Source organism: Motacilla alba, chromosome 12 (assembly GCF_015832195.1).
Source record: "Motacilla alba alba isolate MOTALB_02 chromosome 12, Motacilla_alba_V1.0_pri, whole genome shotgun sequence".
Lineage (NCBI taxonomy): Eukaryota > Metazoa > Chordata > Aves > Passeriformes > Motacillidae > Motacilla > Motacilla alba.
In genome coordinates, this window is record NC_052027.1 from 20,641,667 (window position 1) to 20,669,519 (window position 27,853).

Consider the following 27,853-nt stretch of genomic DNA (forward strand, 5'->3'; position numbering starts at 1 on the left):
ATTCTAGAGGAAGCCTGAGCAATTTCTAAAAATTCTGACTGGAAGCTCTGCACAATTCTGAAGCACTCTTCTTGGGCCTATAGGGGCAGCTAGGTTTTTCCATTAACCATCTTTTCATCTGTTTGCAAAATACAGTGATTCAGGACCTGAGAGGTGACTATTATAATTTAACAGTTGTATTTTTAAGATACAAAAAAAATTGAAAAATCTTTGAGTCCTTACTGCATTCCACAGAGAGATCACACTTCACTAGAAAACAGCGCAATTCAGACTTGTCAGAAACATTTATGCAAAATTCTGACTAATACTTTGTTAGTTTTATCTTTGCAAATTTAAAACCCATACCACAACTTCATTTTATATGGGGTCTATCATATGTGATTATTTTCTTCCCTGCTCTTATCTGATCTACTTATGATGTGATTTCTTACACTGCCTCTTCATATTTAGACCATGGAGTTCTTGCTAGATACCCATTTTTATTAATTTCCTTTTCCTAATGTCTACTCTTCACAAATGTCAGGATATTCATTCTATATCTGGCCATTCTCTACCAGAAATGAGCTCTATATAAGCCTAAATTAAACCAAGAAACAGAATGGTTAAGGGACCCTGAAGTCCATCCCCTTCCACCCCTGCCATGGGCAGGGACACTTTCCACTACTCCAAGCCCCCGTGTCCACCTTGGCCTTGGACATTTCCAGGGATCCAGGGGCAGCCACAGCTGCTCTGGGCACCCTGTGACAGGGCCTGCCCACCCTCACACGGAAGAATTTCTTTCTAATAACAAACCTAAACCGGCCCTCCCCTTCAGGTTAAGACCATTCCCCCATGTTCCATCAGTCCATGGTCTTGTGAAAAGTGAACAGTTAAGAACAGTTTTGTTTAGTGTAGTCAGGGTAATTATTTCTATCTCAGATACTAAAATCTAAGTTTACACTAGTGAATATAGACAACAATACTAAATATAGATCACACTCACATGTAAGTTTAGAGTCACAAATATTAGTCATGAACTTTTGCCCACATTTTGCCAGAAGGAGGAATAGATTTTCTTCTCCCTGGTAATCCAAGTCACCTGCTGAACACCTCCCATTTTCCTCCTATGTGTAACAATTATCCACCTCTAAAACATCTGAATCATTCCACGGCTGTGTCATGCTGGATGTGCTCCCTGCAGAGCCCTTGCAGAAACCCTGCACTGCTCCCTGAGTGCTCCTGCAATCTCTGCTTGGAAATACAGTGGATGACAGAAGTAAGCAATCTCCCATTAATTTATGTGTTCTCCATGACAGCAATATTGAATAAACCATATAAAGCTGGCATCACGAGAAGACATCACATCACTTTGGCACTAACAGCCAGCTAAGGCCCTGGAAGTTTGAAGCCCAAGTGAGGCCTATCAAGGGCTCACTTGGCATACTGCTCCCATTATGCTGCCTGTAAACAGCCTTAAGATCTCATCAGTGCATACTCTTAAATCCTGAAGTGAGACCTTCTGGAAGTATGTTTTACAGACCTAGAGACATCTCATATATTTGGACTTTCTTCTATTTCCAAGACATCCAGTGCAGATGTGAGAACATCCTCAAAACGAAGAATATCATGACCTATGCTACACAAAACTCTGAAATGAAAATTGTGAAATAAAAAGTACTTTCCTGATATTAAAGAATAAAATATCCTTCTATTAATTTCAGAACTTTCAAGAAATGCAAAATTGTAGATCTTGTACTGAATCATAAAGAATGTTTCTAATCCTGCATGCATTAAAATACAAGCTAAGTCTTACTGCATGTTAGGGCTAGGAAAAATTCAGACTTGCAACAGAAGTTACAGAGCATGTGTCGGTGGTTCAAACTTACTTTTAGTGTCACACAAAGCATCTTAGAGCAAAAGCAGCAGCATATTTTACCAATTTCTTATTAGAATTTACTTTTTTCCCCTTATCCTCTAGAAAAATGTTTCAGATGAGCAACAACACAGAAAATCAATTTTGGAAGGCAAACATGGGAGTGGGTCCCATACCTGCAGGCAATCAGGTTGGAGAGCTTACACCTGAGACAGGCCCAGTTTCTTTGCTAGTTGTAAAAGGACTCCTTCAGTTTGTGACAGAGCACTAACAAAAATCACAAGTCACTTATTTGTGCACTCTGAAAAGACTAAGTGGGGAAAGGCAATGAATTCTATAGGAGTATTTGTCAAAATGAGTAACATTACAAACACAGAAGCAGCAAGATAAAAACATCTTGTGTTTGACAAAATAAACTTGCAAAAACGCTTTTTTGGAAGAGAACAGACTCACATAAGCACAACTCCATGGAACGATCAGGATAGTGTAGAAGATACCTAAGCTACACTTGGGAAAAGCTCCCCAGCTGCCCACTGTCTTCAGGAAGCAAAGCCTGGAGAGACTAATCAACACCACGTTTACTGCTCTGCCTGCTGGAAACAGATAACTGGTTCACTTTCATTTTCAAAACACTAAAAAAGAGACCTCAAACATTTGATTGCTGTGAGGCAACACACAGGGAACATCTTTTTTTCTGCTGGTGAGTGAAAAGGCTGCAAATACGAAGAGGAACATGAATTATGTCAGAAAGCAAAGGAGAGCAGAAGCACAAGCCAAAGATGTGATACAGACAGATTTCATGAGACCTGTGGACAGCCCAGCACACTCCAAACCTGAGGGCTGGGCTGCCATCCAGAACTCCCTGACAAGCCATAGGGACAAGCCAACAGGAACCTTCAGAAATTCTATAGCTATAGAAGTGAAGCCTTGCACCTGGGCAGGAATAACCCCTGGCTACTCCACAAGCTGCAGGTGGAGGGGCACCCTGGGCTGTGCAGCAGGAACACAGCCAGCAGAGCCAGGGATCCCACTCCTCAGTGCACAGCAGATGCACTCCAGAGCACTGCACTGTGTCTGGGGCTCCAGCCGTGTGTCAGAACAGTTGAGCTGGTTGCAGGCCACTCAGACTGTCAGAGAGGAGCAATTGCTCTGGAAAGGGCTGAGGGAATGGAGCTTATCCAGCAGAGAAAAACAAAGCTTTCCAAATACAGCCTTCCACTACCCACAGAAGGGTAACTGAGCACAGAGAGCCAAGCTCTTTCACAGCAGTATGTTGTGCAAGAGCAAAAGACACCAGACATACCCTGAAACAAGAAGGGCTCAGACAGTACACAAGGCAAAGCATCTTCACCGTCGGGGCCATGAAACTATAGGGCAGGTTGCCCAGACAGGCTGTGCAGTCTCCAACCTTGCAGATTTTCAAGACTAGTCTAGGCAGTGCCCTGAGCAATCTGCTCTGACCTCAAGCTCACCACACTTTTCACAGGAGGCTGTAATAAATGACTTCCTGAGATCCTTTCTGACCTACATTATGATGACCCTTAGCATCAAAAAACCCCACTAACAAGGCACTTACTTGAAGTATATCTTAATAGGGTCACCTTTGTCATCTGAGCAGCAGCAAATTACCTAAGCACGTACTTCACATATTAGTCTCCCTCTGGCAAACACGCTCTGAAGTCAACAAACAGCAAGACAGGAATTTCCTAGAGAGATTCAGAGAAGCAGCCTAACCTGCGTAATCTGGATTGCTTTCTAGAAGCATCTTTGCCTCTCCAGTGAGACGAAACAACGAAGGAAATGGAGTTTCCCGGCATACTCCTCTTATTTATAAAGGGAGACTGCAATAAGCTTTGTTTCTTAAGTTATATTGTGAATGAAGAGTCAGTACTTCTTCAGTGGTCTGTGCTCCCAAATAGGCACCAACCCCTTCCAGAGGTAAGAAACTGCCCTCCCAAACTCATTCTGACAGTATTACACATTGATCTTGAAGCTCCATACTGTAACCAGTTTTTCCAGAATAAGAAACAAACTGTCTTCATCTTAAAGGTAAATCCCAAATCTCACAAATAAAAAGCAGGATAATGCTGGTTTAGAAACAAGGTCTAACAATCAGATGATTCCTCAGGAAATCTATCAACTCTTCTTGTTTCAAACCCCTGATGTGGGTGGTCATTTTAGTGAACTCTGATCTCAGGCAGGTGACAGGCACTCTTGTGAGATTTTTCCATAGGGACATTTGGACAGATGAGATCCTGACTCAGACCAGGTCACAGAGCCAGCTTTTAATTCCTTTTCCCTGTTGCAGCAACAGCAATTCATATCTCTTCATTTAAATTTGGTCACGGAATCTTCCCAGTTCTGCTGAGCTAACGGTAATTGCTGGTATCTGCTCAAAGGCTTTTTATCCAGCAATTGAGATCTTGTCCTGACTCTTGGGTTCATTTCCTTCCAGGTGTTAAGGTATGGATTCTTCAGTCAGGTTTTTCATTTTCCTCCCATCTTCCCATTTCTGCTCAGCTGCTCCTGGATGAACACCCCTCCAATAATAACAGAGGTAGGGGTTCCTTTGGTTAGTTTTTTTCCCCTCCTCAAGGTGACTCCAGGGGAGACCCAACAATTTTCACCAGCAAAGCTGGTAGTTTCTTTTTTAAGTTACCCTTTTTTCACTGGTGAACTGGCAAAGCTGCTTTTGCAGAAAAAGTATCTATTTTGCTACAGCATAATAAAAGACTGAAAGAGAATGCAGAAGATAAACTGTATTTTATTAACTGTCACAGTTCTCCCTGGAAAGCAACAAGTCCAGCCACTGGAACAGAATCTGTCAGCTTTGATGCTCAAGACCATACTGCTCTAAAGACAAAAGATTAAAATCTTTATTTTACACAATGAGAAAAAGCTTTCTAAATCCTGAGCTGAATGAGGTGTAGGATTAAAGCCCTTGGTTCCTGAGCATGAAGAACACTCAGTTGTGACTCTAAATAGACACAACAAAGTTTGTAAGCACAGCCCAGGAAGGACATCCTGGGGAAACACAACAACCCCATTTTGAGGTTTCATGAAGGCTTGTGCTTTTTCAGACTGTTCTGAAACTACTCTTTGCTATCAGGCTTGTGGTTAATAGAAATGTTTTTAGGGTTTTTTAAGCATTCATAAAATTTACAAGTAATATTGCTTTGCGCACAGCTACACTGAAGATATCCTTACAGAGAGCTGTGGTGACATCACTGATATACTAGCATGTCAAGGAAATTAAACTCAATTAATGAGCTCCTGAAATAAGTCATCATTTCAAACCATGAGCACTGCAAAATTAAAGATGAAACAAACAGGTAGTTGTTCCATTACCAGTAACTAAAGAAGACTGGTTTGCTGCAGATGTGTTCTTCCACCTGACAGCCCTGCCAGGCAGGAGACAGAGGTGTTGTGCTCAGTTTGGGGCTGTGCACTGAACAAATGACCAGCAAGCTGCCATGAAATTCAACAAATTCTGTGTTGTGATAGTCTTTCCTCAGTCAGGGCACTCATCTGGGGCTTTGCATTGCTAACAGTGCAGCAGTTTTCACGGAACTCTTAACAGCCAAATGGAAACTGCTTTCATATCTAATCACATTGGCCAACAGTTAAAATCCAGCAGGGAGGACTGCCTATGGCAGGCCAGGATGCTCTGAGGGTACATGTTTCACTTCCTTGGGATGCCAGCTACAAAGTCCAGTTGGCATTTCCACTGAACAGGTACATCTAGATGCAAAGATGACAAAGATCTAATTTTCATTCAAGTAATTCAGTATAAATTTGGAGAGCTTTCCAGAAGGTCTAGGTGTCTGAAGTCATAATCTGACCAGATGGACAAACAAGTCTACTCAGACTAGACCACTGGAAAGAAAGAATCACCAGAAAGTTTATCAAGCACTTGGCAAGAACCGCTGCATTTTAACCTCTTTAATAAAAAATGAAAATACAGGCACACTCACTCATTTTTCACCTCAAATTTTAAGAGGAAGGAGCAAACATGCATGCAGGCTTTGTTTTGCCATTAGAATGTGCTGACACTTACCCTTCTTAACACCAGAGTGGCAGCAAAATAGAGGATGAGTGTAACATGAAATGTCACAGCTGTTCACTAAGAAATGCATGTGCAAGCCTTGAAAATTCTGCTGAAAATCTGGAATCTTGTTTTAAATTCTACCTTTGGCAAAACAAGTTTTCAAGGCTTAATAAACTTTCAGAACAGAAGGGGAAAGGCCTGCCTATTTTTGCTGTAGAGATAATTAAGCAGTCTGACAGAATTTACAAAAAGCAGATTATTTGCTATATTGTACACCTTAGGAGAAAGGCAAATATATGTATCCGTTGTGGCAGAGAGAACATTCACTATGATCCCATTCTCTGATGTGTCCGGTTTCCCTTTTATAGCCCTCTACTTGGCAGATGCACGAGGCAAGTGTGATGAAGCAGCAGAACACATACACTGTAAACTAAGAGCATCAGGCAATTTACTTGTCTCAACTCCCCCCCCCCCAAACCTACCAAAGGCCACTTTAGCTTTCTCATGCAATCTGTTTTCCAGCATATTTGCACTCTAAATATGAAAAACAGATTATTACACACAAACTCAGAGCAGCAGAAAATAAAACAAGATGGTAGGAAGATGTACAGCTCATTATTTTTGATAGCTGAAGAACAAGACTAAACAAAAAAACCTCTCCTCTTCAAGAAAGAGGAAAGCAAGAAGCTGCATTCTGCAAGCCAAACCACACTGGAGCACTGACTTGTGCAGCTGAAGGGCACTGAGGGGGATCATGCAGGCTAAGTTTAGCCTTGTAAGGCCAATGACCCCAGGTATCCTCTGCAGCCAGGGACTGGGACACTTGAGGGTGACCAAGAACAAGGCCTTGCAGAGCTGCTCTCAATTAAGCTATCACATTGCTCTTGTTAACCCTTAGCATTGACTTTAGCTTAATTTCTGCTAGTTATATTAAATTTGTACCTTAAGTGAAGCTAGTGGATGTTCTGGACCAAGTAAACTCCAATGAAAGGAAGCCAAATCTTCATCAGGTAGAATATGATTACCTGGAACATAATGCAGAACTTATTTAAGTGCACTGTAAAACATTATACACTGTTTCTACGCACAGCAAACAAATCTGCAGTCAGTCGTCAACTCCTGATCAAGAGGATTAACAGATTAAACTTGCAGATAGCATTCTGTTACTCCAGAAAAACCTAATTAGCATGCTACTGCTGCAGCAGCAAGAGCCACTTGGTGTGTGTGAGGACCACTCTTCCATGAAACCAGCTCATCTACACCAGCAATGGAGCCAGGCATAACATGGAGTCTACCTCAAGCCAGTGTGTCCTATTAGGGAATCCTCAACAGATTTCACAATGCAGGTCCAAGAGAGTTAAGAGCCTGTTCTGTTGCTCCCTGACACATGCTGGTAAGGCCTTTCTGCAGCCCAGCACATGCCGTTAGTGATCCACATGGGAGCTGCCTCTGGAATCTGCACTCTGCTCCACTGTGCAAGCATGGGTCAAGCAGTAAGGCAACAGCCAGGTTTATCTAACCCTCAGGAACACCAGCAGCTCCAGTGACATTTAGCAGGTCCCCAGTTTCTGAAGTTTCTTTTGATGACCTGACCAGGTCAGACGGGACCTTGGGCTGGCAGCAGGGAAGGAATTGGGAAATTTTTCTGTTGTTTCCATGGACAGAGATAGAGACTGTATTTACCACACTGCTCATACCTAATGGAAGATCACCTACGTTGCTTTTTTTTTTCCAAAGCACATCACACTCAAAAAAAATTATAACTAGGAAACATTTAAAACATTTGTATTGATCAAAGACATAACTAATCAACCTCTGATGGAGTTCAGTGGCTGTGGACCCAAACTTTACAAAGAGCTAAACAGAATGTGTTAACACAACTCTGGCAGAAAACTTCAGGACATATTCAACACCTGGCTTTATGGAGCAGCAGTTTATTAGTGAATGCACTGTTCATAAAGAATATGAAAAGATTCTCTGAATATTACAACAATTGTTTTCTTTCTTGGTAGTTTGTTTGTAAAATCATCTAGTTTGCTCTTAATGTTCTTTCATCTGCAAAAGCCAGGCAAGCTGTCTGGTGACAAGCAGATGTCTTCTCAGAATGGGCAGTCTTCGTGTCCAATCAATACTTCACCCACTACAGAGATCTCCAGCAAGGAGATGTTATCTTTTTTTTTCATTAGGAGCTAAACTTTAATCTCACATCAGAAAGATTCAACAAGTTTGCATATAACAGCCACTCTCACTAATCTGGTCAAGGTAAGATTAGACAGCCTTTCTAGTACAGGCCTGCAAAAATCTATTGTAGCCAGAGCAGGACAGTTCTGTGATAACTGACAATTACTCCTGCAGATGCTACCTTTTAAAACAGTCAGGGCCTTTCTCCCTTCCATCAAAACCCCAATTTTGTTTGGTCTCCATCTGTCATTGCAGTTAATTCATCCCCCAGAACACACATAGGCAGTGTTTGATCAATTCTCATCATGTACGCTGAAGTGCAGCAGTGTCTTTGGTGGTCCAGTTAAGAAGCGATGCCTGTACTCACCTTATTGTAGTTCTAAAATTTTACTGAGGAGCAGAACAGGATTCCATAACTAAACATGTTACAAAGTGCTGTCACAGTGGGAAAGAGATCAGTGTTACATAAACAACCTCTATTTCTTGACCGGGCTGAACAACCTCAACATATATTGATTTTTCCCAATTTAATGGCTTATTTTAGTGTATGCCTTAGGTTTGGTTTTTTTTAAAGCATTTAGATACTAATTGAAGCCACTGTCCTTTCTAAAGAGCTCACTGAATTGGAACCTATATCTCACACTGGATTTGTTTTTCTACTTGCTGAAGCTTGGGCTGCTTATCTTTTTAAAAAGTATTCTGAAGTATTTGAGTCAAAAGTTACAAAATAACCAATTCAACTCCCTCTTTATATCAGCAGCAATTAGAACAGAAATTTTTAAGAGCATGTTCGGAGGATGCAGTATCCAGGCCACATTTTAACCCTCCATTCCAAGAATATCCTTTATATTACAATGCTACAACTATAAACCCCTTCCAGATGAGAAGCTGTAGGAAGGAAAAAAACCTGTAAACCAAGCCAACCAACCACAGTGTACACAGAACCTCACCTGAAAGCAATCTTTACAAGTTTGCCTTGTTGATACAGTCAGAAAACTATTTTGAGGGAGTATTTCAATAGAGACTTTACCCCTGAACACAACTCAATCCCAAATCACTTGCCATTGAGAACAATTTTTTAACTGCCCAGTTTAGAGTCATTCTCAGGCATCTCCAACTGTTCAATGTGAGACTGAAACTTTGAGGATGATTTTCCTTTTTCAGCATTCCTCAAATTAATTCTTGGAGTCAACGACAAGAAAGATTCTGAACACAAAGAAATCTTTAGTTTTCTGGATAGAGGGAAATACATGTGCAGCCCTAAAGCTGAATATGGATATCACAGCTGTAGTGATAGTTTGGGCCTGCTGGAATTGCAAACATTAAACCAGCAACTTAACTGTAATTATTTCAGAACACATTCTTTTATTCCCACACAAAGTACTAGCATGGGGAGTTATACTGCTGTACCCAGAAAATAATTCACGTGCCTTCCCATGTCATCAAATGCTCACTCATTCCTTCCCATTGTGTTTTTCTTTATTCTATTAACACGATCAAAAAAGACCCAAAGAGGCCACAGGAATAAGGACAGAATAACCTGTGAAGCCAGGGAAGTCCTCACATATTCAACAAAAATATAAAAATTTAGATTAGAAAATGAGCCACCCAAATTAAAACACACTCCATGCTACAGACACCAATATGCATATAGGAACCTAGTATTCTATTAATAAAAAGAGTTACTGTATTACCAAGGTTGCAAAAGTTAAAACATGTTGCCCATACTTCAAGCCAAACTGTATCTGTTTGTTGTCAGCTTCTATAATCACTTTCTATCCAAATACCTAAGGTTCCTAAAATTCACTCCTGTAAAAATAACAAAAAAGCTCCAAGCACAGGAAGATCTTTGGAGTATCTTCTGTTTTAACCCTGATTTCCATGAACTTTATTCTGCTTACTCATACTGAATACAAACACACAAGAAATGCAAAGGATACTCAGAACTAAACTTGTAGCTGACCTGGGGGTTTTTAACCTTTGTACCAATTTGACAGGGAGGGAGGAAAACAACCAAATCTCTCTAGAGTAATCATGTGAAATTACTTCAAATTTCCTCCTCCTAAGAACATGCTGAAAACTATTTGGCCATGAAAGACAAGAGAAAAAACAACCAAGAGTTTCCTGCATAAAACTGCAAAGCCTTCAGAAACTTCATCAGAACTTAACTCACATACTGTTTGATATAAGCAAGCAAAACCCCAGCAGGCCATGCAGCTAGAATTGTGTGGCAACTTAAAGCCACACTTCCCAGGAAGTCCATAAAGCATATCTGCAACAGGGAAACTGCTTTTCCAGCAGTAATTATTACTCACTGAACCGGCATGCCCTAACTTATTTATAGACTCCAAAACAAAGCCAAGCAATAGTAGTCTGTCATGCAATTCCTGCAACGGCAGCTCAGCCATCCCTACTACTGCCTTCCCTCCCTACACCTGTGCAGGCAGGAAAAACAAACTGACAAAAAGCAAGTCTACTTAAGTACTTGTGGCTGTCTACTGCAAGATCCATTGGATCTTTCCTTCTTAACATGGAAGATGCCTTCCCGGACTGGGAACGACGTTAAAGATTGCTAAAATATTAGCATTTTAAACAGTAACACAAAGCCTCTCACTGACAGCTTTCAAAGAAGTTTTATTCCTCTATCATGCAACCATACTGAAACAAAGTGAACGAGAAACTAAAAAGAAAATCCAGTTATCTTAATTTGTTTGCACAGCATGACAAGATTGAGAACATGGCTGTTCCCAAAAAGCATTTAGAATGCTGTTATAAATAAATCTTATTCACTGGAGTCAACTTTGTCAGTACTTAATTCACTCTTCTGTCTGAGAGAGTAAGACAGTTATTCTCTACCACTACTATGGAAATAGGGTGTTAAAATTGTCCTATTTAAGGACAAATGTGAAAATGGAGACATTCCCACTGATGCTGAGTATGAGAAGCTCATGGGCATGAGAAGCAGGAGTGCTAATAAAGTATACAGCCAAAACCAATGGCATGGTACAATGTCGGTCACTTGTGCTTCCAGAAATGTGAAGTTCCAGTCAATTATAGCTCAGTATATTTCTGTTGCACCTGACATGCTGCCATATTTGTCCAATACTCACTTCTGAGGGGAAAAAATGCCCCAGCAAACCAAGCACCTTCACTCCATAGGTGCTATTTTTAGGTAGAATTCAGGACAAAAGCATACTTCCTGTCAGGAAAGTGTACCACTGAAACTAGACCTCATACACTATACAGGACCCAAACTAGAACCACAACTGTCCTGATTTCCCCCACCCACAGAGAACATTCTGGCTAGGCAGAGCTCTGCTGAGCCCTTGCTTTCAACTCTTCTATCTAGACAGCCACAATTTGCCAATTTGCATTGCTTGAAGGTTTCTATAAACTGGGCATGTCTGACCTCAAACACACATCCAGTCTACCTCACACAGCAGGAATGTCTGGAACAAAAGGATGCCTTTCCCCAGGTACTTTGTCAAATTACACACACATTATTTTAAAACCGTTAATAGCAACTGAAATCATAAGGCTGACTAGCAGCATCCTCACTTACCTAAAAGAGCAGCAAAAATAGGAAAGCGATTTGGATTCAGGTCCAGTTGCTTGGCAACTTCATGCATTAAGTATTGGCTTGTTGTGAGGCTTTTCCCATTCCGGCTCAGTTTTAGGGCATGGGCACTGAAATAGTAAGGGATGTTGCACAATGCATAATCGGAGTCATATGCAACCAAACCATGGAAACCTTTTTCTCTGCAGAAAGCAATTACTTCTTGATGATGATCCTCAATGCTCTGCGCAACCTATAGTGGAAGACAGAGCAATTAGCTTCAGCATAAACGGAAGCACTGATTGATCACAACTATTATGATAGAGTGGGTCTTTCTGAAACTATACATGTGAATTTAAAATACTTGAGATATTTTTAAAGTAATTTGCAGCACATACAGGACATAAGGAGCACCCGGAAGCACAGCACACGCTTCTGGAAGCCTGCATGCTCCAGTGGCACTGTGTACTAGTGAACTCATCTGAAAAAACTGCTTATTACCAGAAACACTTGAACTCTGAAGACATTACTGTTCCAGTGTCTGTACCAGTTCATGGGAAAAGCCTTGAGGCTGTGGGTACTCCAGCAGTTCAGCACACCAAGATGCCCCCCATGATCAAACAATTCCATGATACCCTTTGAAGTTTTTGCTCTTTTAAACGGGCCAAACACAACTCCAGATGAACAGAGATAACTTTGGTGACCTTTCAAACGCAAACCTTGCTGTATTAAGCCAACTTTTTTTCCCATTTCCACCTTCAGCCTAATCCCTTCATGCACAACTGAATCTAATGGTGCAAACTGCTTTGAGGTTTTAGCCCAAACTTCACCTCTTCACTCTGTTGCCTAGCAATGCACATACGTTAGGCTACAGAAATCAGATGACTTGAATAGACATGTGCAGGGAGACACGGGCCAAAGCCTAATGTTGGATATATAAAAGGAACCCTTTCTAATCAAGAAGCTTATACTGAAACTGAAAGTCCCATAAGGACAGGACAGGACCTACAGTCCTGCATTCCATCACACCTTCAGAACTGCTACAATTACAGTATGCATACAAGCACACTCAACTACAGCCTGCTGAGGGCTTTGGATCCCTAATGCTTCTGCCATCCATAGACATAATACACATTCAGTGATACAGAAATCCTCTTGGAAGTTGGGTGTTGATATAACCCACCCTCAATGAGTATTCCATTTTAACAACAATATAGATAGCAAGTTATCCCAAAATAGACTAGTACAAAACTATTAGCTTCAGTCTCCCACAACATACATGAATAACCACAGCCTTAGTGCCAGCAAGGCTATTTATTTCCTCTGCAGAACAGGAGACCATGTCCCAAACTCCACAGCCCCTGCAGTCACCCACAGCAAGTTTACAGTGACCCTTCTTCTTCTACTCATGTCTTGCGCTTGCTGAACCTGATGCTGAACTACCATATTTCAGAGAGGTATGTCAAATTTTACTTCTCCCGTGCACGTTCATGAGATGCTCCCATTCAAGCCACATCCTGAGCAGCAAAACAGTCAGCATCTCACCTGCTCCTGCAAACAAAGACCAGCTCACTAAGCTCTCCCTACTACTAATCCTACCAGGCCATAGTCTTCAGAAAATGTTACTTCTTCAGAAACTTCCTTGATGGACTGTTTTTGAAATTTACTTTGCTTGTGAGAAGAACACACACACTCATTTTTCTCGCAATGATGCTGCTCTCTAGCATAAGGTGTGGGAGAAACCATAAACATTTTTGGAAAAATTTAAAGACATCAGATTTACATAGTTCCTAACTAAAGGAAGGCAACTTAGTCTTTACCCCACCCTCACCCACCAGTCTTCACAGGTTTTAAATTAGAAAAATCCCTCCAATGTTTTTTAATTAAGGGTAGATAGATTAAAATTATGTCCATATCTCTAAACCCAACTTCTCTGCATGCACAAGTAGCTCTGATCTATAAAAAACCAAGTGAGAACTCCTTCTGCAGCACTAGGTGTGACAAGGGTGTGCAGATAACGCAAGAGGAAGCTCTGTGTGCAGCTCCTCTGATTTTCTATGAGCTAGTTCCTCTACCTCCACAGCCTCCAGTTCCCTCCCCATTTTATAGAGCTCTTTAACCCAGCACGAACCTGCTGTGTGTTCAGGGAACACCAGAATCCATGTTCAAATAACTGAACCATCACAAGGAAAAGAGTGGTATTTACCAAAATACAGTTAACCCACACAGCTCTGACAAGATGGGACTAAAGAGATGTATCTCATGGCTCTCACAAATGCAGAAGTACCCAGGAACATGCAGGCTTCAAAAGCTACCCCGGGAGAGGGATGTAGTGGAAATCACAGCCAGGAATCTGGAATCATTTTCAAGTCTAAATCTTGTGTAAACATTAATGGTGCTGGCTCAGAAAGAGCGAATCCCGCCTGAGTAAATACACATGAGCACCTTTAGGTACTGAGAACAAAACAGTCCCCCCAAGTATTAGAGTTATTAAGAACTCCACTGCCTAAATATTTAAATTTTAGCAAACCTACTTAGCATAAAAGTTTCTTTTAAGAATTTTTCTCCCCAAACTGAAGAACACCAGGTCACAATGAAACTAAAAACCCGCAGGATATTTGTTATAACCTGGAGGAACCTGTTATTTTTACATCCTGCTGAAACCATCTGCGAGTGATTTGTAATTGTTCTGGATAGAAGACATTACTTTTTCTCCTCCCTAATTAACAAAATTGATTAAATTCATGGCCAGTCCCTAGCTTCACACAGAAACATACTCCAGACTCAAATGCTCCCTAAAACATAAAAATCAGTTTCATATTTAAAGTCAATCAGTATTCTCAAACCCAACATCTCAAAACAAAGTGAGAAAACACTACAATTTAACAACTGTTTTATGCATATGTAGATTTAAAAAATCACCTATATACATGTAAATAAAAATCACACTTTCAAGATGCATTTGCTCTGTGCCCATCAAGGGGGCTACATCAGAGTGAGAATAAAACTGGAGGAAGATTTAGAGAAAAACAGATACATGTAACAAAGGAGATTTAAAAGTATAATGAATCATGTAAGAGAAGAAGAAGAGGAGAGAAGGAAAGTGCTCTAAGCTCAGCAGTATCTTTGATGTGTATTATGCATGTGACCACTATAACCATGAAACATCCTTCCTAACCTGAAAATTAATCCATTACAACTAGATTTATCAGCAGAGTTTCTTGACAACTGAAAAAATGGAGGCATCAAACAGAAATTGCTGATATCCTTCCCGTCCCCAGGACAGCTGAGCAATGCAGAGAACCAGTGCAGCTGGGACATGCATGATGGTGGCTCAGTGGTGGACAGCAACAATCTCTCCCCCCACCCCCCTCAGTAGCTGGTAATAAGCTGCCAACTCCCAGGGCTAACCCAACACAGACAAATAAATATACACCTCATAAACCTTCTCCATCAAACTGGGGAGACATTGTATTTACTGAGATTTTGCAAGTTTGGGGTATTTTTTTAATGACAGAAAAGGAACTCAGTATGAGTGTGCTCACACTCCTATAACTGCTTCCAGAGATTAGGAATCAGGCCTGTCACCAAGGAACCATAAAGGAGCTAAAGCAGCTGCACTGGAACGTAAACAAAATCCTACAGGGTAATACCATTGTCAAATGCAGCAACTCGGTTCAGATGGAATGTACTTGAGTCAGATATGTAACAGAAAATGCTTAACAAACTAACAGCCACTTCAACAAACCACAAAACTATTGCAAGCACTGAATTTCCACCGATATCAAAACAGCTGGCTTCGTGTTGGGTACCATGCATTTCTATGTTGCATTAAACCAAGTCTCTACTTTAACACATTAAAAGGAAAAAAAATCCTTATTTTACCCCATTCATTGTTTATACTAATTATCTCTAGGTCTCAATAAGAAATAAGGAAGATTTATAATGTACCCAAAAACAGGTCAAGGTAAGGACCTTCACTGCATGGGTCCTGAAACTTTTTGCTGAAAGGACAAAACTATTTCCTAGCTACAAAAGGTCCCCAAAAGTTCAAATGATAGGATGTTTTACTTATCGTGCAAATTCCCATCATCCAAAAAACATAAAACCATTTGGCTTCTACAACGACCAGGAAACATGACTGCAGCAGACGCGGCCATAACCTCCTCACTTTAAGCAAGGCCAAGCCCAAGGCATCACGTTTGGCAGAGCTGCACGCGCCCTGCAAAAATAAGCTTCGCCTCCGCTTCCAGTTCATTCCACACATGCTTTGCCTGGCGCAGCGCAATGGCCTGGTGACCCAATCCCCACCACGGCCGGGGCCACCACAGGGTGGGACCTCCACTGCTGAGTGGAGTGAACTCAGGATGGCTGTGCTCCAGCTCTGTGCTCCTCCACAGATGGGCCTGGCCCAGCGAGCAGGGCACTACGAGGGACAAACGTGATTCCCGCCCTGTTGGCAGAACTAGGAGAAACTTCACCCAAAGCCACCTGTGGGGCGAGCTCCTTGGAGAGAGGCCTCTGTACCCCAGGGCCGCAGCCCAGCCAGAATGTTTCTAATCCACTGAAAGGCCAAATAACATTAAGGTGCTGCTAGTGATCGAGCAATTCCGAAGGTTACATAATATTTTTCTACACACAAAAATAATTTAAGATAATAAAGCACGAGTATGTGCTTCCTTCCTGCTGCTCTTCCCTCCCCAGCAGGAAGGTGAGCAGGCAACTCCTAAAACTGCAACTTAATCACTGGGCTTGCTTTTCCAGCGTCTTGTGTTTCAATATACACAATCGCTCAACTGAACAGAAACCACCGTAAATCAGGAACGCCATGTGGAGAGATGCGACGTGGTCATATCCTGCAACCTTTGAAATTGTAGCCTTTGAGCGAAAGATGGCCATGGAGCCCAGCTCCGACATGAAGGGCTGTTTGTGGGGCTGGAAAACTGAGGTTGCCCCTTAAAACAAGCATTTTAAAAGAAGGACTGTCAGCTTGACACTGCTGATTGCACAAACTAGAAGTGTTGCTGTTATGGAGTAAGGAGCCAGTTAGTCTGCAACTGTTTTTAAAAGCTTGTTGATATTGAGAAAACGCGGAGCAAACATGAGACCCTCCATAAGCCAAAAGTGGCACTCCTGTGTTTTTTGCAGCGAGCCATTTCCCCTTCAGCCTAAGTTTAAAACACCTCGCCTCAGCCGGGAACTTGTTGCAGATCCATCCTGCGTGAGAACTAAACTGATTAATTATTTTTTCCTCCCCTCAATAATTAATTACAGAGATGCTTTTCGCCCACCCGCTCTCCCCTGCGGTACCACAGCCCATAAGGCAAGAAGGGACATTTTGAGTCAACGGAGTGAAAGAACATGGAGGCAGAAGCCGCCCTGCTGCCGGGCCAGGCCATGGGCGCTGCCAGTCGCCCCGCCAAGGCCGGAGGCCGGGAGGCCTTGGCGGGGCGGCGGGCAACGCCATGTAAATAAGCCAAAATCCCCCGGGGATTGAGGCCGCCGAAAGTTGTGCCGCCCCCGCGGGTCTGGGCGACATTTTGAGGCGCTGAGGGGAGCGGCTGAGGGTGCCCTCCCTCCCCCCGCGGGCAGCCCCCGCTGCCATCTTGGAGCCGGGAGGGAGCGGCGGGGAGGGAGCGGCGGGGAGGGGGCGCCGGGACCCCCGGGCTCCTCCTCACCTTGATGTGGAAGCGAATGAGGGCCAGGCGGATGCAGTGCGCCATGCAGACGGGCGGCAGGAACCAGACCTTGGGCGGCGGGGTGCCCTTGTTCTGGACGTGGCTGACGATCTGCTGCGCCGTCTGGCGCTCGTTGCCCTGGCGCTTCACCCACTCGTGCAGCCGGGCCTTCTCCAGGGCGCCGTTGAAGAAGACGAATAGCTCGATGTTCCCGTTGAAGCAGGCCTTGGCCAGGGCCGCCAGGTAGCCCAGCATGTGGTTCCACTGCCCGCCGCTCACCCAGTCCGTGTAGAAGCCGCCGTAGAGCCGGTGCAGGCAGTTGTCGGCGTCGATGAGGAGGCGCAGCGGGGTCTGGGGGGGCCGTTGGCGGCCCCCACCCACGAGGCTGCCCCGCGCCAGCTTCTGCAGCTCGACGGGCACCACGGCGCTGGGGCAGTGCTTCTCGATGTAGTCCTGGAATCCCTGCACTCCCATGGTGAGAACCGGACGGCGGCGGCGGGCGGGCGAGCGGGGACCCGGCGGCGGCGGCAGCAGCGGGGTCTGGGCTCGGGCCGGGCGGCGCGGCGGCGGCGGCAGGCGGGCGGTGGGAGCGGTGGAGCCGGGTGGGAGCGCTGGCTGCCGTCGGTGGCCGATCAGGGGGGAGTTGTATGGATAAGTGGGGGGCTCATGGCTGCCGCGGCCGCCATGTGCTGCGCTCACAGAGCCATGGCTCAGGGATCCGGGCGGCTGCGGCTCCGACTGCCGGGGGGCGGGGGAGCGGCCGGGCGCGCAGGAAGCCAACCCGCCGCCGCCGCCGCCTGCGGCAGCGAGAGCGGAACGGGCGGGACTTGGCGGCGGCGCCGCTGCCACTCACACACCGCGCGAGGCCGCGGCGGGAGCGCCGAGAGAGCGGATCGCCCTCGGCGCCGCCCGTGCTCGGAGCCCGGAGCCCCTCACGGCCCCCTGCCCTACCCTGCCCTGCGGCTCTGGCCCGGCCCGGCCCGGCCGCCGCGGCCGTTGCATAACCCGGACATGCGCGGGAGAGCGGCGGAAGCGAGTGGCGGGGAAGGGGGGGGAAGGGGAGGGGAGGGGAAGGGAAGGGAAGGGAAGGGAAGGGAAGGGAAGGGAAGGGAAGGGAAGGGAAGGGAAGGGGCCGGGGGCGGGGAGCGGCGGGGAGAACCGGGGCAGGGGTCTCCCGGATCGGCCTGGCCCGATCCTGGCCCCGCCCTGCCGGCCAGCGACGCTCCATCAGTCCCGCGGCCTCCGTGGCGGGCCCCGCTCGGGAGAGCGGCGCCCCGGGCACCTGTTGCTCGGGGGTGTTCGGCAGTGACAGGGCAGCAGAAGTGATCCCACAGCAGTTCGGTTCCGGCCGGGGAGCCGCGGTGCTCCCGGGCTGGTGCCGCGCCCGACCTGGCCACAGCGCCTCCGGTAAAGGTGACCGGCTGGCCTGGCTTCTCCCGGCTGAGCGTTTGCTAGTGCTGGTAAAGCTTTCAGATCGTAGAATACCCCGCGCTGGAAGAGACTTGCAAGGATCATCGAGTCCTGGCCCTGCACAGGACACCCCCACGATCCCACCCCGGGTATCCCAGAGAGTGTTGTCCAAATACTCCTGGAGCTCTGGCAGCCTTGGGGACATGACCAAACCCTGGGGAGTCTGTTCAGTGCCCCAGCACCCTCTGGGGGAAGAACCTTTCCCTGATATCCACCCTAACCCTCCCCTGGCCCAGCTCCAGCCGTTCCCTGGGTGCTGTCCTTGTCCCAGGGAGCAGAGATTGGAGCTGCCCCTCGGGAGGAGCTGCGGCCCCTGGGGAGGTCTGACCTCAATCTTCCCCTCTCCAGCTGAGCAAACCAAGTGCCCTCAGTCACTCTTTGTAGGGCCCCTCCAGACCCTTCCCCATCTTCTTAGCCCTCCTTTGGACATTCTCTAATTGCTGAAGGTCTTTCTTGTATTGCGGCACCTGAAACTGCACACAAGACTTGAGGTGAAGCCGCACCAGTGCAGAATAGGGATACACAATCACCTCCCTCAATGATTTTGACAGGCTTTTCACTTTAGACATGCTTAAAGTGGCAACTGCTTGTATCTTGAGATCTGCCATCCACAGGACAGCCAAACTGTAGCCATAACTGGTAAATGAGCATAAGTATCAACTACCAGGGAAGAAACCCATAAATGTGCATTAGTATCAACTACTGGAAGAAACCTGCTCTTAACTGCACAGGCAGTGAGGAATTAACTCTCTTTGGTTTTACCAGAAGAAATTATTTTTTTTAAAAGGCCAAGGTGCCCAAGCTCCAGAAGTTGCCTGCAAGTTTATAATTGCATTAATACCACAGCACCTGAGCAGTTCTCTGCTGTTTAGGTGTTGGAAAACTACAGGAAGTGTCAAGCTGCTCATGCTGTATGTTCACATTAATATTTTATTAATGAGGAAAAGCATATTGGTAATGAGATTTCAGTCAGGCTGGATTGACACCCACAGTAAAAATTTCCAGCAGGAAATAGCTGTTGCAGCAGGAGTGGGCCAACTCACTACCAGGCACTGAGTGCCATGGGTGTGTGTCTGAGCCCAACTGGTGCAGCATCAGGATGATAGAATAAAGAATCCTGGAAAAGCTATGGAAGTAATCAATGACAAGTGCATGTTTCTTCTTGGAAATCTTTTTTTGCAGTAATCTGAGAGTGTGGTTTCCTAAGTAAATATTCTGATCTCTTTCTTAACTACTTTTCCCTTAGAATTCTTAGATTACCCTATAAAATAGATATGTTATAGTAACATTGAAATAATAAAACAATTTGGAAGGAACTTGAAGGAACACACAAAACATGCTAGCAGGCCTATAGTGCTAATAGAAGGAAAGGGGATCAAGGAGAAAGAACTTCAGAATTTCAAATATCCTAAAAATCACCAAAATTTGGTCAAAATAACAAGTACTGCCATACATGAGGTGCCTAAAAATCAGACTTTCAGATGGCCCTGCATGTATCCAATGCTCCAACAGTGCAAAACTTGATCACGAACAAGCCATTAAGTAGCCTTGTGAGCAATAACTGAGTCAAGAAGAATTCACTTCTTGTCATTAATTGTCTCACAGGGTCTTTAAGTTCAATAGTCTCAGGAATGGCAAATAATCTATAAATTAATAAATAAAAATAAAAGATGATAAATTTGCTTGTGCCTTCTTCTGGTTTGTTGTTTAGGAAGGAAACTAGTCCAGAGCATGTGCCACCAGGAGCCTGACTGTCAGCATCCTTGTAGTCAGGGAGGCACAGCACAACTGAGCACTGCCAGCTTGTACCCAGCCACAAACACAACCCTCCCTCCCCAGCAAGAAGAAAGAGAGAGGAAAAGCATAAGGGGAAACAAGGTGCTTCCACAACTTATTTAATATAAACTAAAAGTTTGGCCAGACAAGAAGACAATGAAAAATAAGTTAAATTTATGGAAAACAAAATTACTCTGGAAAGCAGGTAGATTAAGCTAGACTTAAAGGGCAATTAATCAAAGACACAAGGCAAACAAAGTGTTTTTTCATCAACCAGCAGCAGAAAGCCTGCAGGATTTATCAATCTTCTACTTCAGCACTGAGACACAATGTGTTCTACAGTTCCGAGATGTTGGTTGTGTAAAGGAAAGGTTAATAGCAGTTGGTATTAAAGTCAGTGACTCATTATCCAACCTGAACGAAGGCAAATTAGGAGTGGCTCCCTCAAAGGAAGGAACTGAACAGTCCTTAGGAAGAAGTAACGAATAACCATGTCAGAGCAAGAACAGAGATGAATGTTATCAGTTTAGTCTTGGTTCCTCTGTTAAGAAAAGTCAGTCCCACAGCAAGATGAACATGGACACACCTGAAAGGTACATCTGCCTGGGAGGAACAGATGCATACGTTATCCATGGGAAACACTTGTTCAGTGTAATTTCCCTTAATATTTCTCCTCTTTTCTCAGCCTGGTGCGTCTTCTTGTGGACCTGCTGCCCCAGAACTTCCCTGTTCTTGCTGCTGTAGAAGAGCTCCCAGCCTTCACCTCACTGCCAGGTCAACAAGTGGCTGTGGGCTCACCCTGTGGGCAGGTGCTTTTCTGCATTGCTACTTCAGTACTCACAATTCTAGGCATGCGTGTCACTTAGTCGGAAAAGGTTGCAAAAATAAAAGAAATCGAAGAAAAAATGTTGAGGTTTAAAAAAGTATTGGAGATAAAATTTGTCCCTTGTTGCAATCTTGCTCTGATTTTGTATCATCATATTTGCTACCACCTGCAAACATCCCTTTCTTGTCTCTTATGTTGCTGCAATTAAACTGTATACACCATCACACAAAATTTATAGAAGGAGGTTTTTCATGTTCAGATATCTCCATAAAATATCAACAAACACCACCTTGCTTAGGCAGTAACTTTTTTCAAATATCTGTAATACTTCGGATTTTTCTCTTAGGACAAAGATGTGCATGTAGAAGACACATCACTGAGTTATTTAAAGCACTTATTGGTCTCTGCATCAGCTCTCTAGGGACCACCAATCCAAAGAAAAGATGATTCAAAAGGTAGCATACTTTTCTAGAGCCACTGCTATGCTCAAACTCAAAATTTCTGATGGTCCTCAGAGGCCAACCATTGAGGAGTTTGGCCCTGGGCATATGTGGGTAAATGATGGTGTTGCTCCAGCAAACTTTTAGGGCAAGAAAATGACTGGCGGTGAGTCCTCCGAGCGCCTGGGAGAAGCAGGCTGGAGGAGGAGGGGGCAGTGACACTGGCTGAAAGAATTCCTCCTTTCAGAGAACAAGCAGTGCTTTCACAGCAGTGGATGCTCAGCCACAGCACACACTACACAGATTACATTGGGGCCATTCGCTGCCTTTGATTAGTTTTAAGAAACAAAAGCATGAAAATTTTAAGTTCTAAACTTGAATTTTCAAGAAAAAAAGCATAAATAATAAGGGCATTATGGAGCAGGCAGTGGGAGCTGGTGGGGAGCAGTAGCACTGCTTCAAAAACCTGGAACAGTAGTGTGCTGTTCCTGTGGCAGTTGTGTGAGACACACAAAAAGCCAGTATGTAAAGCTTATTCTACTGCAGTTTTTGCAGAATCATCAATAATATTATCAAAAGATACTAATAGAATGCTACAGGTTGATATTATAACAGATAAGATGCACTTGCCAGTGGTATCACGAGAGCACATCTGAGCTAAAATACATCTACTGTGGCCATTTCAGAGGAGCAGCTATTTATACTCCCAACACTTTAAAAACATGTAATTGTTGGCATTTATGAAATTAACACAAGTATCTCAGGCATGGAAGTAACATATTTAGCTACCTAAATGTGGGGTAGGGCTGCCAGATTTGGGAATACCATCCATGCCAGACCTTCACTTTCAGTCTGCTACAGCAACTGAATTCTTCATCTTGCCCAAGCACACAGCAGCACGGTCTGCCAGCACGCCACCCGTAGATGTGGATTGCTCAGTTATTTGTCTTACCATGGGCTGCCCATATTTCATCCCTACAGTTATTGCTGCAGAGTCTAAAATGGAAGTATAAAAAACCCCCTAAATTTATTTGAATTGCAAAGTATAAAGTTCTGGTGCTGTGCCTGCTTGAATCAGCACACAGGATGAAATGAGGTCCATAAATCCGGAGTTTTCAAAGTAGTGGCCTGGACACAAGGGATACTTTGTGCTGTTGCTTTCCTGTCACATAATGGCTCTCCCATGTCCATCCCAGAGGGCAGCCACCACTCCTGGGACAGGGTGCTCCTTGAACTGGTGCAGTTGCAGAAGCAGACAATCCTCCTGTTGTCCAGAACTGGCCCATGAGCCACCAATTAGACTGCTCTGAACGACAGCATTCTGTTCAAAGGGCTGCTAATTGTATTTTAATGATGATTTAAATGCTGCTGCTGATAATTTCAGAGACATCCAGATCACTAATTACTCATAGTCTATGTTGAGCTTTAAGCAGGCACAAGCACAGAACTGTAGAAGCATCAAGTAATGTTATTAATGTTCTCAAAGGCCTTCATTGCCCTCCCACATGTCAAAAGCATCATCTCCTGTTCCCATGCCCAAGCCCAGCCCTGGCTGCTCATATCTGGGATCCAGCAGCCCAGCTGCACCACAGGTTCTTGCAGCATTCTGGAAGTAAGGAAAGAGAAGCAGCAAATCAAAATAACTTACTTTCATTAAATAAAATTCTATCAGTATTAATAAAAATTAGCTTAAATTCTTACAACAACGCCACTTCAGATCATTTTACCTTTAAGATAAAATACTAGCTCAATTGAACTGCATCCCTGAACACAGCATGGTCAGAATATTTGAATAAACTCACCAGAAATGCAAATCCTAATGAGCTGCCTGCACAGCCAGGAAGAACATCAATCTGTTGGAGCAAGTCTAGAGGAGGCTGCCAAGAAGGATAGAGGACCTCTGCTACAAGAAAGGCTGAGAGCATTGGGGTTGTTCAGCCTGGAGAAAAGAAGCTTCAGGATGACCGAGTTGCAGCCTTCCAGTACCTGAAGGGAGCTTACAGGAGAAATGGAAAGAGGCTATTTACAAGGACCTGGAGTGACTGAACAAGGGAGAATGGCTTCAGACTGACAGACAACAGGTTTAGGTTAGATATTAGAAAGAAATTCTTGGCTGTGAAGGTAAGGTGATGAGGCCCTGGCACAGGCTGCCCAGAGAAGCTGTGGCTTCCCCATCCCTCAAAGTGCCCAAGGCCAGGTTGGACGGGCTTGGAGCAACCTGGGATAGTGGAAGATGTCCCTGCCCATGGCAGGGGTGGCACTGGATGATCTTTGAGGTCCCTTCCAAGGCATTCAACTCTAGGGTTCTCTGACTCTCTCCTTGCCATTGCAGCAGGAGCAGTGATGTGGTGGGAACATGGCCGGCCTGCAGAGCTCACAGCCAGAGCTGTGCTGTGCACTTAGTCCAAGGGAGTCCAAGAGTTTCCAAGGCTGGCAAATCAACATCTGCCATAAGCATGAAATTTCTCCCCAAATATTTACTTGTATTCTGTACAAGATGCTCATAGTGTGTAGAGGAATCTATTCTCCAGAAAAAATATTTAGAGTGCAAGTCACAGTTTTCCCCTTCAGAAATTCAGCCAAAACACACCAAATGTGCTATCCATGGGCAGTGTAGTGCTGGTCAAGATGTTTATACATAAAACACTCTGTCAGTGAGAGTAAAGCACATACCTTGATATCTACAAATGGGGAGGCTGGCTGAGCCCTGTTCTAAAATACATGCTTTTATGAGAATGTAGGTTAGCTATGGTACAGTGGATTTTACATGCCAAACCTAAACAGTCAGAATTTGGGAGAGACTTTTAATGATGCAGGAATAAAAGGGAGGCTTGTTTTCTCATTGGAAAATAAAATGCTTGTAAACAAATCCTAATGCTGTTCGGGGGGGTTTTTTGTGAAGATTTATGTGAGATTAATCACTTTATAGTCCTAGACTGTACTAGTTTCACTAATCTACCCTCAGTTTGATGTGAGATTGCTGGCCTAGGACAAGAGTGAGGAGCTTGCTCCACTCTCTGACCAGGCACGCGGTGAAGAGAGTGGGATCCTCTGTACACTCCTTCCCCCAGCGATTCTGTGCCTGGAGCTGCAGGGTCACCTCTGCCTGAGGAAGCTCCTGAAACAGCCTTAAAGGAGACATTTGCTTGTGCAGCTCAGGTGGATGGTACAGAACAACGAGATTCGCATGTGGGAAAAATTTTACATGCAATTTTTTGCAGCAAATTTACCTAGGAGTTTTACTTTCTATATAAATCATCCGTCTTGCTCGTCTGAGGAAGGTTTTAAGTGTGTTTTTTGTGTGTGTGTCTGTTTTCTGAGGGCCGTGCCAGCTGTGGCAGCTTTGGAAATGAAAAGTCATGAAAAATTCTTGCCCTTTGTTACCAAGTGCTGGGTTTTTTTTTTCCTTTTACATTGTGGATGGTAGAAACTGAGTAGATACAAGGGCAAATAATTCCTCCCTTTTCTATTTCAGCAAGCACCTGCCTCAGCTGTCAGCCTGCTCCTACCCCACAGTTTGCACAGAGCAGCTGAGCTGAGTTGATGCCAGGAAAGTGAAAGTCTTGTAGGACAATGTTTAAACTTGTGTATTTCCAGCTTTTGTAATTACAGGTTAGTCATTTGGTTTTCATTCTTTTCAGCAAGATCTGAGATGTTGGTGTCGTAGGTTTTCTGTCTGATCTACACAGGTTACTTCCATGTCTTCATTTATTCTTTCAACGATAACGATACATCACTTGAACTTTGTCCTGTGGCTTTCTTGCCTAAGATCAGTCAGGAAAATGTTTAAAAATGAAAGAATTAAATATTTTTGTATAATAGATAATCTCTTTTGCAAGAGATGATAAGAGCTAAACCCTGCAAGCTTGTCACTCAATGACAGAAACCCTGACTTCTGAAAGTTGTACACACATGCAGCCTGGCCTGTGCTCAATGTCTTGACTGCCATGAAACTAGAAACATTAATCAGCATAAAAAAATTGTAATCTAGTTCTGAAAAAGAAAAAAAAGAACCCAAGAAAAAAGGCAAATACTACACAGCTCTCTTTTATGACAGCATTCTTACCTTCCAGAAGACATCAGTTTAATTCTACACTGAACAGTTACTCTCACTATACCCAGCAACTTTTGATCTCCCCCCACATAATACAGCACAGGAGAGTGTCTCTTTAAATTCATTTATAAAATAATTCAGGGCTGTGGGTGTCTTTGATCTGTTTCTTTCTGCTAAGGTAGAGAAGAGAAGAACATGTCGCTTAGCAACCTCGCTTAGCCAGCACCGGGGGAGGCAGGAGGGATGGATGGTCCAGAGCCACAAAAGGGGAGGATTTAGCCCCATCAGAAAACTAAATTTCGGACAATCTTTCTCAAAACTGAAGCAAGCAAACATGGCTGTTTGCAGAACTGGGTAATTGGGTAATCTCACTTTTTCCTTTTTTTTTTTTTTTTATATCCACTTATGGTCTATTAATAGCAATCTTCCAACCAAATAGGAAAATCTGGCATGGGATGGACAATGTAGGGTTCGACAGCTTCAGGGCTGGTTTGCAGGTGAAGGGCACCTGAAGTTGAATTTTAAACCAGTTCAATAGATTTTAAATAAATAACATTAAATAACATTAAAGAGTTAATGTTGTCAAGACTAATGGTAATAAATTTCATACTGCAGGTTTAATCTTAACACTTCAAATAAATTTTGTGTGAGTCTCATCCTCTTGTACAATTGGACAGCCTAAGTGTCCCCAGCCTGACTTATTCAGGGTCACTTACCTTGTTGTAAATAAACCCCAGAATTCCCTGAGTGGTTACCAGGCTGTGATTCACTGGTAACTAGGTAACATCTTAGAGCTGCAAAAATGTACCAGTTAGGAAAGTAACTTTGTGCTGAAGCAGACTAGCTGCCCTCAGCCCTTTATCCTTCTTGCAGCTGCAGGATGGTGATGTCCCAAGAGCTATGGAAGGAGTAGGCACCAGCTCAAACCCTCATGCTCTTGCTGACCAGTGCTGGCCTAGAGCACACTTGACTGATTTTTTTTCCCCAAACATCAAATCCCACAGCAATGTATGGCTGAGTTATGGAAGAAAAAATTATGTTAAAAACCTGTGTCAGAGGAGGAATCACAGAACTACCCACTTCAGCATCTTGCACAGACAATAAATAGCTCTAAATGAAATACAAGTAAATTGTTACATCTGGTCTTCTGTTAATGATCATAAAGATAGTCCTAAATTGAATTAATTTTTGCACTACTTTCATGTACTAATCACCTACAACTTATTAGTGAACAGTTAAGAGAATCCCTAAATTCTATGGGGTCAGGTTTTCTCCCAGAGCTTAGTGCAGGCAATCCTGTGCTCAAGCTCTGTAGTAAAACTGCAGATTATTAGACTGAGTACCTACCTCTGTCCACAGGTAGGAAGCTTCTCTAAACTGGCATCTGCTGAATATTCCAGCAATTATAAACATACCTGAAAATGAACCTTATTGGACTCTGAAGTAACATTGTTTTTATCTAGTAAGGGAGGTGGTAAGTGTTCGTGTGGAGCTCATTCAGAGCTGAGGTTCTTAGAATAGTGTACTGAAGAACTTAATTCCTAAGTGACAAGATAATTTTTATTACCCATATATAGTAAATATCTGTTCAGTAGAATAATGTCTTCAATGGGAATTTTACTGGTGACTCTAGGGGTGCCTGGATTTTACCCAGAATCTCTCAGTGTGCTTTTGTATTGGCAAATGCTCGTGTAATGTGATTCTTTGGAGAAATTTAATTACAGAAAAATGTGTAAGGCACTTGGCATTAAGTGGTTTAAGTTTGTTAATGTACAGTATGGAGAATAAAGCCCAAATTAGAAGCAAATAACACTAACTCAACTGTGAGCATTTCCATAAAAACAGTTTAAGTAAGAAACTTCTATTTTTGTAGCACATATTTTCTCTATACTTTTATGATGATTTTCTATTATATTTATGATATTTTTGATGATTTTACATACTTTTATATTTTTATAAAAGTATATACTTT

General features: G+C 43.7%; 1 protein-coding gene across 3 annotated transcripts in view; it reads right to left on the minus strand.

Annotated features, from left to right (window-relative positions):
• Positions 1-17,824, minus strand: part of FAM120A (family with sequence similarity 120A) — a 47,742-nt gene extending 29,918 nt beyond the window's left edge. For all 3 annotated transcript variants that reach the window (XM_038148937.1, XM_038148938.1, XM_038148936.1), the window contains exons 1-3: positions 17,316-17,824; positions 11,644-11,890; positions 6,843-6,925 (exon numbers count right to left, since the gene is read on the minus strand). In XM_038148937.1, the coding sequence (XP_038004865.1) occupies positions 6,843-6,925; positions 11,644-11,890; positions 17,316-17,789 (804 nt within the window). In that variant the 5' untranslated portion in view covers positions 17,790-17,824. The remainder of the gene's footprint in view (positions 1-6,842; positions 6,926-11,643; positions 11,891-17,315) is intronic.
• Positions 17,825-27,853: the final 10,029 nt, after the last annotated feature.